Consider the following 12,647-nt stretch of genomic DNA (forward strand, 5'->3'; position numbering starts at 1 on the left):
TATATATATATATATATATATATATATATATATATATATATATATATATATATATATATATATATATATATATATATATATATTTAATTTTAATATATCCCGGTAAACACTTAATGTGTTTGAGTGTGTGTGTGTGTGTGTGTGTGTGTGTGTGTGTTAAGACTACAAACAACTAAACAACTGGATTGGAATCTAAAAACGATTTTGCAGCCTGTCTGAACAAAAGTTAGTTTCCTGTCCCTGGTGTACTATTGACCTTCTCAGCATTTAACTCTGATCAATGTCTTTCCAAATACCTGAATGCAACAAGATACCTTACAATCTGAGAGCAGGCAGGGCTTTGGAGTGCTTTTAGTTCCCAATTTTTTATAGCACTACAAACTGGTCTGATAGCTCTGCCAAAGCTCTGACTGAAGCCAGCGAATTAGGGTTTGGGTGTAGACAGCTCATCTCTTGAAGAATACCCCAGATCTCTATTCATACACCTCTGGAAGGAACAGCGCATGCAGCCGCGCATTGCAACAGAGGCCAGCAGGTGTCAAGCTATCTCCTGATCAAATAATTAAACTGTTGATGATAGCAACCCCCATAAAATCACATTTGGCCCTCGGATAGGCTGAAGAGTCCGGTGACTTGATTGAGGTCGCCACCTCCGTGTAACATATGCTAAAATCTCAGCCGGTGGCTAGATTGAAATATTCGTCAATTATTGAATAGTCAGTGCCCTTCGAGGCCCATCCCTGGCTGCCTCTCCTCCTCTCTAGTGCTTCCTGGCCCTGAAGAGATGTCACTTCTGTTCAGGACAGACATGGATTACCTTCTCATTCCCTTACAAACTCCCATTCCACACCAATAGATAGACCAGGAACTGCTGTTCTGTATGTACGGAGCTTTTTAGGTATTTTTTTTTTTTCTATAGGAGGAAAAGGTGTAACTTTAGGGATATGGTTATTAGTGATTTATCTCTTCATCATTATCTTTCTTTGTTTATGTTCCCATCCCTAGGTGGCAGGAATAAAAGGCATGTTCTTGGCTAATAAGAAGCTGAATAATGAGGTGAAGACATACATAACCTATAACAAAGGCCGTGACTGGAGGCTCCTGCAGGCTCCCTCGGCTGATCTCAGAGGAAACCGAATCCATTGTATGCTGGTGAGTGGACTTGTGGGAAAGGAAAAAGACATTCATAAATGAGCTTTATGAGGACAGTGTATACTTTCACAATGGCAACTTACCAGATTTTAGCTTTTGAAGCATTAAACAAAGAGGGAAGTTTCTTCAGCTATAAGCATTTTAGTGTATGTCTCGGGGGTTGATTTTTATTAAATTATATTAAAATTATAATAATAATAATAATAATTATTATTATTATTATTATTTATTTTATTTTTCCCCCTTAAATTAATTGTACTTTCTTACTAAAGAGACAACGGTGTCAAAGAGGAATATAGATGGAATATGAGAATGAACAAAAAGAAGAAAAATCTAATAATTAAACAAATGACTTATTTGTGAATAGCATATTTTAGTGTGTGTCTTTTCCAATAAAGCTGTTAATGTGTTAACTGATGTAAAAGGAACGAACCCTTTATTTTATTAAATGCATCTATATATATATTTAGTTAAAATTATATAATGTACATTATTGAACACTATATATACTTTGTTTATATATACTATGTTCTTTTTGGTGATGAAAGCTATAAAAAAAATCATTAATTCAAATAAAATATTAAAAATTAAGCATTTTTGGCTTGAAAACTAACTGAAATTTAGTACAAAATTGAGGTACAAAATTACTGAAATAAAACATTAAATGCAAATGTCAAAAAAAAAAAAAAAAAAAAAAACTGATGACAAATAGCACAGAACTAAATTTCTAATTAAATAAAAATAATAATAGTATTAATTAAAAAGCTCATTCAAAATATGCCATTCTGGACCAAAAATGCATTCATAAGGGTAAATTAAAATAATAATAATAATATGAAATATATAAAAATAAGTTGCTAATAAATAAATAAACTTTCCATTGATGTATGGTTTGTTAGGATAGGACAATATTTGGCTGAGATAAATTTACATTTGAGATAAATCTATTTGAAAATGTTGGAATCTAAGGGTGCAAAAAATCTAAATATTGAGAAAATTGCCTTTAAAGTTGTCCAAATGAAGTTCCTGGAAATGCATATTACTAATCAGAAATTAGGTTTTGATATATTTATGGTAGGAAATGTACAAAATATCTTGATGGAAATTTTTTTTGCCATAAACAAAAAATGCAATGTATTGTTGTCTATTACTGCAAATATACTTGTGCTAAGACCGTTATTTTGTGACATATCAATAAATACTATAACAATAATGTATAACTAGTACTTAAAGCACGCTCTTTGAGATGCATTGGAAATGTTCCTGTGATGTTCACAGTTGAACATGAAACTAATAAAGACAGGAAAACTTAGTTTTGAGAATGTGTATTTTAGAAGAAAATAAAAGCACTCATGTTTCATATGGTCATGCTTGATTTTTTTGGTATTTGAAACAATTTTGCACAATGGCTCAAATATAATAATAAAAGTAATAAGTGGTAATATGCCAACAGAATGCACATTCCTGTAGACACAGGTGTTTGGATGAGGTCTACGTAATCAATGCTGCTAGTCATTTCAAATGACATGACGTATATTTCATTCTGTGGAGATATTTTCCATCTCCAGTGAATGGCCTCCACAAACCCCCAACCCACCAACCCAACCCCCCCAAGTGCAAACAAAAATAATTACCCTTTGATAAACTCAACTAATTAATAGTCCCACTGCTGGCCTTGCCTTCACCATCCATTACAGAGCTATTTGTTTGAAAATGTCAAAGTTTTAATAAACCCCTAAACAACCCTTGCAACATGTGCTTACCATTGGCATTTCCAGACTTATAATGAGAATTGTGTCACTAAAGGTTATTCCAATCAAAATTAATGTTGGGATGGGAAAAAAAAAGTCATAAGCCTTTGCTGTTATGGGATTTTTAAATGGGTTTTTATTCGAGCCCAATCACAATGACAGTTTAGTGGAGGCCACACACAGGGGGTCGTACCGATGTTGAGACCCTGCTTGATTGATATGATTGTTTGTGTTGCTTCTAGCCGTACTGTTCCCTGCATCTCCACCTGCACGTATCTGCAAACCCATACACATCTGGAAACATAGCCAGCAGAGAGTCTGCCCCTGGAATCATAGTAGCATCAGGTGAGTTTGGGTAAAATGACTGATGCTGATAACAATATTCGTATCTTATTTGTATTCATACATAAAGTGCAAATATGCTCTACTCTCTAAAATTTTAAGGGTAGTAAGAAAAAAAAAAAAAAACTCTTTACGCTGGTGAAAATAAGTTAGTGCATTGACATATAGTGACGAAAGTGACATGACATTCAGCCAAGTATGGTGACCCATACTCAGAATAAATGCTCTGCACTTAACCCATCCAAAGTGCACACACACAGCAGTGAACACACACACACACATTGTGAACACACACCGGGAGCAGTGTACCCGCACTCACAGCGACCCAGGTTCGAATCCCGCCTTAAGGTCCTTTGCTGATCCTACTCCCCTCTTTCCACCCAATACTTTTCTGTCATCTCTCCACTTTACTCTCAATAACAAGCACACACAAAAAAATAAATAAATAAAATAAAAAAAAATATAACTTTATACGCATCATGATCAATTTGCATCAAGAAAAAAGCTATACAAATAAAATTTAATTTAATTTAATTTAATGTTATATATATATATACATAATTTCCTTTCACAAATAAAAATGAATTAATTTCTAAAAATAATAAATGAAAAAAATTGAAATATAATAAATTTAATATAAATCTTATAAATCTAATATGTCGATTTGATGCTCAAAATTTATTTATTTATTGTTAAGCATTTTTTTAAGTATTAATTACTTACAATAAATAAATGAAGAAATTAATAAAAGTCTGACTGTACCACCAAACCCCACCCCCCCTTTTTTTTTCTCATGTATATTTGCGTACCATTAAAGTATACTATTATCTGAAACAAGCACTTACAAATTTAATTTTTAAAATGTAATAGTATTATTAATATTACATAAATGTTTTCATCATACTGTTTCATTAACAATACCTCTAGTAATTATATAAAACTGTGGTTACTTTACTTTCTTAATTTGGAACTGCCCTGTAAAAATGTGCCTGAAATGTTTCAGATTAAATCTTTAAAGAAGCATTTCAAAGTTGAAGACACATATTTAGAAAAAGATTAATAAAACTCAATACTCGAGGATTATTTGTATTTTTGCTTTGGATACAGACAGGTAGAACAATTGTCTAGTTGACAGGTACTGGAAGAAGAAAATACTTTTTAAAGTGTGTAGCTCTTGTATTCTTCCTTAAATCCCTGACATCAATTCGTTTTTTTGTTTTGGAACTCCAAAGGCGAAACATATTTAAATTCCTTTCATCTTGAGCGCTTATGACACTGTTATTGTCGAAGATGTTCATTTTGCGCTCGTGGAGCACAGGCATCTGTATATGGACTATAAACAAGATTAGTGTCGTGCTAGCATAAACAAATGGAAATGCTAAGTGCTACTCTTGAGATTAGCGGCAGAGAGTCTTTAGAGCATTCTTATTATTCTCTCTCCGTCATCTTCTGTTTTCACAACCGACTAACTCTTCCACCACTTCAAACTTCAAATGTTTATTTTATAAGATTGAAAGCGCTTGTGACTTTTTCATTTTACTCCTTCAGGCTTGTGTCTTTCGTGACGCTCGCCGACTATATTGCCTCCGGATGCACGCAGATGAAATATAAATGTCTTGGCACTGTAACTATCTAGATAAGTAATCCTAGGAGGAGAGCGACTATTAGATATTAGGCTCTAAATTGACGTTTAGTTGATTGATTTGATGGCAGAAGGGTTGTAGAGAAGCCACAGACTTTCCTGAGTTGCTTAGCTTATTAGATAGAGAGGTTTTCTAGAACTCCTACTTACCTCACAGGGTCAGACTCTGATTTCATTACACATGATGCATTTGCTGCTGTAAAAAGCTATCTATCTATCTATCTATCTATCTATCTATCTATCTATCTATCTATCTATCTATCTATCTATCTATCTATCTATCTATCTATCTATCTATCTATCTATCTATCTATCTATCAATCTGACTATTTCTATATATCTATCTATCTATCTGTTTTTTGTCTGTTTATCCATCATCCAATCGATCCATCCATCTTCATGTCCATCCATCCGTTGATTTATTTTTCTGTCCATCCATCTTTGTCCATCCATCTTTCTGTTCATTCATTTGTTGATCTGTCCATCCTTCTTTCTGTCTGTCCATCCTTTTATCTGTCCATCTATCTTTCTGTCTGTTCCATCCATCCATCCCTCCCTCAAGTGCATGGATTTATCTTTTTATTGCATGAATAGATTTTTTTATTTAATATCTTAAAAATATTTTTGTATCTTATCCCGCTGGATACAAATCAATCTTTCTGTCCATCCATCCATTGATTTGTCGATCTATTTTTCTGTCCATCCAGCAATCCATCCATCTTTCTGTACATCCATTCATCCATCCAACTATCTTTCTGTCCGCCAATCATTTTATCCCTTAAATGCATATCTTTTCATTGCATCAATTATCATAATTGAACAAAATCCATTTATCTTTCTGTCCATCCATCCGTTGATTTGTCCTTCTATCTTTTCATCCATCCATCCATCTTTCTTTCTTTCCATCCATTAATTTATCTTTCTGTCCATTCATCCATCCATCTTTCAGTCTGTCCATTCATCCATCCATATTTCTATACATCCACCTTTCTGTCCATCATCCATTGATCTGTCCATCAATATTTCTGTCCATCCATTAATCCATCCAACCATCTTTGTTAATTTACCATCCATTCATCCATTCATCTATCCATCTATCCATCCATTTATCTATCCCTTGAATGCATGAATTTATCTTTTCATCACCTCATTTGAATGTTTCTCATTCAAACTTGTTTTCTTTTCTTTTATCCTGCAGTACACAATGGAACAAAACCAAGTAACATAATAGTTATTCTGTCACAGAATACTGCACACACTATAGCATTATGGGAAAAAGGGAAAGAGAGTATATGATATTCTGTAGCTGCCCTTGCATTTTACAGTCCAAAAACATTTATTTTCTAATCTTCAAACTAATCTAGTCATCATTAATAATCACAAACTAATGATAAAATGTAGTCATTGTGGGTAAATGAATGATTAAGAGAAATACAAATCGTGACGAAATCTATAAAACACTTGCCAGCATTTGGAATGATCATTTGGCACAATCCACTCAATCTTCATATTCATATAGCTTTAGTTATCTACTCTCGATCTGCTTCGGTAAGCATGACTGTAATTGTTCTGCTCTTCTCTCCATAGGTTCAATCGGCGCAGAGTTAACGAGCAGCAACGTTAGCATGTTCATCACATCCGACGCTGGAAACACGTGGCGGCAGGTGACTCTGACCATGGGGTGTTCAGCCAGATGAGGGTGGACAGTAATTTCAGCACTGATGCTTATCTTTAAGCGGATAAATCCATGTGCCGCATTTCAAAGCCAATAATCAAATGACACCTTCAGAGAAAACTAAATTCAATGACATATATGATGCCCGTGGGTGCATGTTTGATGATGCGATGTAAATTTATGGGGCCAGCTGTCTAATTAAAATTGGAGAGCTCAAATAATTAAGAGAAAATTAATGTGGCAAAAAGTTAAAGCATGCACGGGTAGGGCACGGGTTTGATGTCATATTTCTTGTCAGTAAGAATTACAATCACTGGGATTTGAGAAATAGCATCATTTCAAGGACAGCAGACCTGTGGTTGCCAGCTTTCATCTAATCAAATTGAAAGCCCTCCCAATAAGAGTAAGGATAGGAAATATTGTCATAACTCATCCAATCTGACATTATGAATGAAAATTACACGAGAACATATGTAATAATGCCCTGAGACACATATGAGCAGGAGTACATAATGTGAAGGTTTTTTTTTTTTCTTTAAACTTTGGCACTCAACCACCAAAAATATTTTTCAGAAATAAGCAGTCCTTATTTATCATAGATTTATGTCGATCAAAGCACCCAGGGTCATATGCATTTCTTGGTTATAATGACTCTAGCGGAGCTTGTAGCTCGGTTGATCCAACTTTTCCAGTGTGTTCACAGCCAAAGGAAAACAAAACAGACCCCACACAGTATCCCGCTAACATAAACACTAGCCTCGTAATCATTAGCCCATGAAGTACTTAAGCCAATCAGATGGTGTTTTCCTCCACTTTAACAGACTTGTGTATGCTAAATGTTTGAAGCCCCAAGGCATAAACTCAACAGGAATTCATGTCAGCAAGAATTCACAGCACCTACAGTGCAGTTATCAGAGCTCTGGGGCAAACAAATGGAAACTGCTAATTAGGGCCTCAATTTTCAGTTCAACTTTGCAGTAGGTCAACCTACTGTTGTATCAGGCTGGATTTTCCACTGTAAGGCAATTACTTGTTTCATACATGTTTGCAACTTATAGCGAATATGTAATGATGATTAGAGGGGCCACTGCTTTTAGAGTTTTTTTATTATTCTTATTCTTATTATTATTATTATTTAGTTCTATATATATATAAAATTATGCTTGTGTTCACTCTTATAAGAAAAGGTACAAAAGCTGTCACTGGGGCAATACCTTTTTAAAAGGTACACTTTTGCACCATGTTTATCTCTAAAGAATGCAAAATAGTAACTTAAGGTACATATTAGTACCTAAAATGAACATTTTAGTACCTAATGGTGCAATTTACTGTAGTACCCTTTAGAAAAGGTACTGTCACAGTTTGTACATTTTCTTCTTTGCTTTTGTATTTTTTTTTTTTTTTGAGTGTGGTCTAATTTATGGAAGTAATTTACTGAAAAGCACAACAGACTTAATTGTAAATTGATTACACAACAACAAAGAATATAAACAGGACAGAATCAAACTGGATGGAAATAAAGGGTTAAAATTTGCTTTTGAATTAGCTGACAGGTTGATTAACGTGTATTAAGTTTATATAATTTTATCAAATAGGATAAAATGCTTTAAAATTGGGCTGTCAAATCGATAAATTGCAATTAATCACATCCAAAATAAATGTTTGTGTTTACATAATATGTGTGAGTACTGTGTACATCTATATGTATATATCATCAATCATTTTAGATATTATTTTAGAGGGAAAACAACAGCACACGCATCAGTGAGTATTAGCAATTTAATAAATTCATTGAAATTTTACTATTGATATTAGTTAGTTTGTCTCATTTAAAAATAGGGCTGTCACATCAATTATTCAAGATTAATTCCATGCAAAATAATGTAAAATAATATATTGAATATAAATCAAACACACACACACACACACACATAAATTCACTAAATTGTGATAAAAGGAAATTAAATATTGTTATGTTTTATACTTTATGCAGTATTTTAATACAGTATATAATGAGAATACCAAAATGAATGGAGCAGCACATAATTAATACATTCTTTGTCTATTCCAGATATTTGATGAAGAGTACAGTGTGCTGTATCTGGATCAAGGCGGAGCTTTAGTGGCAATTAGACACACCCCTCTTCCCATCAGGCACCTCTGGTAATCCTACACCAAATCATTACTAATATTCAGTGCGTGTGTTCGTAAAACATGAGTCAATGCAATCGCACCGAGCTGACTCACATAATCACGGGGAGTGTGAACATTCTCATTAAACCCAGTAGACTGTGTAATTCTTTTGTCTAGTAATCTAGATTAAATGTCGTAAAGGTGCAGTAAAGTCCTGTTTGAATTATTTGCCAGCTGTGTGTAGAAATGCAATCTTTTCTACATGACTTTTCTACACTGTAGTTTCAGCTGTGTGCAACTGGTTTCTATACAGGTTGAGCTTTGATGAGGGGAGGGTGTGGAACAAATACAGCTTCACTTCATCCCCACTGTTCGTGGACGGTGTCTTGGGCGAACCGGGCGAGGAAACGCTTATAATGACGTAAGTTTGAAGAATATTCATTAGTAATACATTTTGCTTGTTCTGGAATGAGAAAATGGTGCTTGATGAAATATGGTATATGTGACGAACACTGTAAACCCTGAATGTCCTCAAAGAATCTGAGTAAATTCAAAGTAGTGCTGGCATTGTCACTTTTTCCCTAACTGACATGATTTGTTCTGTTACTGTATGGAAGCCCGTTTACGCCAAAAAGAAAAATTCACAATCGCGATGAAAAAATATGAATATTTTCTCTGAACTGTGAGTTTATTTCTCACAATTTTGGCTTAATAACTCGCAGTGTGGGTTAAAAATTCACAAGTTTGATATAAACTCACAATTCTGAGAAATAACTAATTGTGAGAAATAAAGTCAGAATTGTGAGATAAACTTTGTTCACAGAATTTCAATCTCACAATTTTTTTCTCATAATTGCAATTTTATCTCGCAGTGACTTTTGTTTTCTCCGAATTGTGAGTTTATTTGTATCTTTGCAATTCTGGCTTTATAACCCACAATTGTTAATTTATATCACACATTTCTGCGAGAAAAAAAAAAGTCAAAATTGTGTTTATATCTTACAGTTCTGACTACATAGCCCACAACTGTTAATTTATATCATGCATTTCTCAGAAAAAAAGTCAGAATTGTGAGATAAACAAGTCAGAACTGCGATAATCGTGAAAAGAAAAAGACTTTTGTTTTATTTATTTTTTTATTCAGTGGCAGAAATGGGCTTCCATAGTTATTACCCTCTATAGGACTAAACAGCTTTGTTAGACATGCATATTAGTACCATTTTATCTAGCTCGAAAACAATATATAGACTGCTTCGTTAGGTAAACCTTCCTAGACCCCGGCATTGCCTTCAGAACAACCTTATTTTTTTTGTGCCATAGCATCCAGCAAATTGTTGGAAACAATCTTTAGAGATTTTGGTCCATTTTGACATCATAGTATCAGACAGTTGCTTTAGATTTTCATCACATCACAAAGGTGCTCTATTGGATTGAGATCTGGAGGTCATTTGAATGTGTTGAACTCACAGTCACCTTTCTTTCCCATTCTGATGTTCAGTTTGAACTTCTGTAGAACATCTTGACCATGTCTACATGCAAAAATGCGTTGAATTGCTGCTATGTGATTAACTGATTTGATATCTGTATTAAAATTATGTTGTATAACTAAACTTTTTATTAAATGTTATACTTTAAACTTTATATCTTGTAATTATGACTTTAAATTTCTACTTTATTTTTCCTAATTGTGACTTTATGTTACAGTGAAAAATCTGTCATAATTACAGGTTTCATATGATTAAATGGTAATTGTGAAAAAAAAAAAAAAAAAAAAAAACGTAAGAATAAAATGCTCAGTGATTTGCTTGGTGATAAAAATAAAGCAATTAATGATAAAGCAAATGGTTTATTTTTAAACCTTCCAGTGATGACTCACCTATTTGAAAAGGCAAATCATTAAGACCATGCCAGTTCTGATTTGGCATCATCCCGAATCCAGCACAACCTCAAATTATTTTGAGAAGTATTTCATGAAGTTTGCCTTTTGTAGGATATTCCTAGATACTTTCTGCTCTCTTTCTGACAGGCCCTAAAAGTGTCACACTGTTCTTGAGTGTCAGACTTTCTCAATGTGAGTTTCAGACTTTTTGTTGACAGTTTGACGCAGGTTTCCACTGATGTGGTTTGACTTGGATAACATTGCTAAGCATTTCCTCTTCCTGTCCGCTCTACATCTTTCTTATCATTAGAGTCAGTGTGCTCTCGATATGCCACTGCTCGCCAGACATACAGCGGCTGACGTTGTGCCTTTGTTTGCAGGATCTTCGGTCACGTCAGTCACCGCTCAGAATGGCAGCTGGTAAAGATAGACTTCAGGTCTATCTTTAACAGAAGATGCATCGAGTCTGACTATGTGCAGTGGGATTTACATGACCAGGTGAGAAATATTAGTATTTAGTATTTTAGCATTTGGTTCTCCAATTTGAATATTTGCCCAAATCATTTTTTCAAACACATACACATTTGATAGAACAAAAACAAATAAATAAATATGACCCAGTGAATAGAAAGGTCAGAAAACTAGTTTTCATGTTGAGTTAATATCATCTTAAACCTCAAAATTGTGAACTGTAATTTGTCTCTGTCACCAACAACAAACAAGTTCACTCTTTGTCAGTCATTTTGAGTTATGTTGTGACGTCATTATGGTTTCACTTGGGAGCCCCAATCATCTATGACTTTTAAGAGAAAATGCCAAATGAAATTTAGCATAGCTGCATCACTCCCCATGCATACGGGTATAGATAGGGGTTGTGTGCATCCACTCATTCAGATTTTTGCTTCGGAGCCGAGTGGATGAATGTTCTTGATCTTCACAGAGCCCATTTCATCAGGTGGCTGGAATCTTTTCTGCTTGGTGTCACGGTACGAACAGCAGTGTCCCTGTCTACAGCGTTCCCCTGGGCACTTTAACTGAAAGAGCAAATCACGAACGGCTTGCGTCTTTTTAAAGATGTCGTTCCATCCATGCCCCCCTTGGTTGTGGTCGTTACCTGTCTTCTGAGGATGAACATAGTCGTTGTCTTCAGTGTCTGGGCATCTAACATGCAGAAAGTGCATTCATTGATGACTCATGTACCTTTTGTGGGCGAACGAGCATGGCATCGTTGCGATCTCCCTCTTTTCTAAAAAGAGAGGCACCCGCTGCTGCTACCCATCCCGGTCTCTCTGGCTCCCCGGTCTCTCTCCCAAGTGAATCCTCAATGTTGTCATGACATAACGTCTCCGTGTCCTCCACCAGGGAAGGAGGGTTACGTATGTAACCGAGACGTTGTTAGCTTTGATTAAAAATCTGAAATAAATTGCTCCAAGTTCCCTCGGGCTCCTCTGTAAAACAAATCTCCCCATCGTCCCATAGGGCGGCAGTGGCTCAGTGGTTCATGTAGGTTGTCTACAAACTGGAAGGTTGGTGGTTCAATCCACCTGACCAAGTGTCGAGGTGTCCTTGAGCAAGACCCCTAACCCCAGCTGCTCCATGCCATGTGGTCTGTTGAAAGCACTATATAAATACAGTCCATTTACATGCATCACTGTCCTCAACTCAGCTTCTATACTGCATCTCAAGCCTTAAAATTAAAAGAAGCCAGTATAGTCTCGGTCAGATACCTTTCTGCTTTGTCTGATCTTTCCAGCATAATAAACTCTCCACTGAGGCCTGATGCTTTAGATTGCACTAAAGAGTGTTCTGCATTGGCTTTCTGTTTTTTTGTTTTTACAATATTTTTTACTAACCGGTCCTGACATTCTATCCCAGGGTCCGCTGCTGAGACTATATTTGAACAGAATAATATATATCCCAGAAGCCACGCCAGAAGCCAAGTGTCCTCTCACAGGAGTATAATAGATGTACCTTTATTAGTTGTAAGGACATGGTAGTAGACTGTCCTACTTTAACCTGAAGCCTTGTAGTGCTTTCTATTTCTGTGACAAACTCTGAGAAGCTAAGGCAGAC

General features: G+C 35.1%; 1 protein-coding gene across 1 annotated transcript in view; it reads left to right on the forward strand.

Moving 5' to 3' along the window:
* Nucleotides 1-12,647, forward strand: part of LOC113044051 (VPS10 domain-containing receptor SorCS1) — a 143,656-nt gene that overhangs the window by 110,691 nt on the left and 20,318 nt on the right. Inside the window, exons 10-15 of the mRNA XM_026203639.1 lie at nucleotides 1,006-1,152; nucleotides 3,146-3,248; nucleotides 6,475-6,551; nucleotides 8,634-8,725; nucleotides 9,009-9,116; nucleotides 10,955-11,072. Of these exons, the coding sequence (XP_026059424.1) occupies nucleotides 1,006-1,152; nucleotides 3,146-3,248; nucleotides 6,475-6,551; nucleotides 8,634-8,725; nucleotides 9,009-9,116; nucleotides 10,955-11,072 (645 nt within the window). The remainder of the gene's footprint in view (nucleotides 1-1,005; nucleotides 1,153-3,145; nucleotides 3,249-6,474; nucleotides 6,552-8,633; nucleotides 8,726-9,008; nucleotides 9,117-10,954; nucleotides 11,073-12,647) is intronic.

This window comes from Carassius auratus, chromosome 26 (genome assembly GCF_003368295.1).
Source record: "Carassius auratus strain Wakin chromosome 26, ASM336829v1, whole genome shotgun sequence".
NCBI lineage: Eukaryota > Metazoa > Chordata > Actinopteri > Cypriniformes > Cyprinidae > Carassius > Carassius auratus.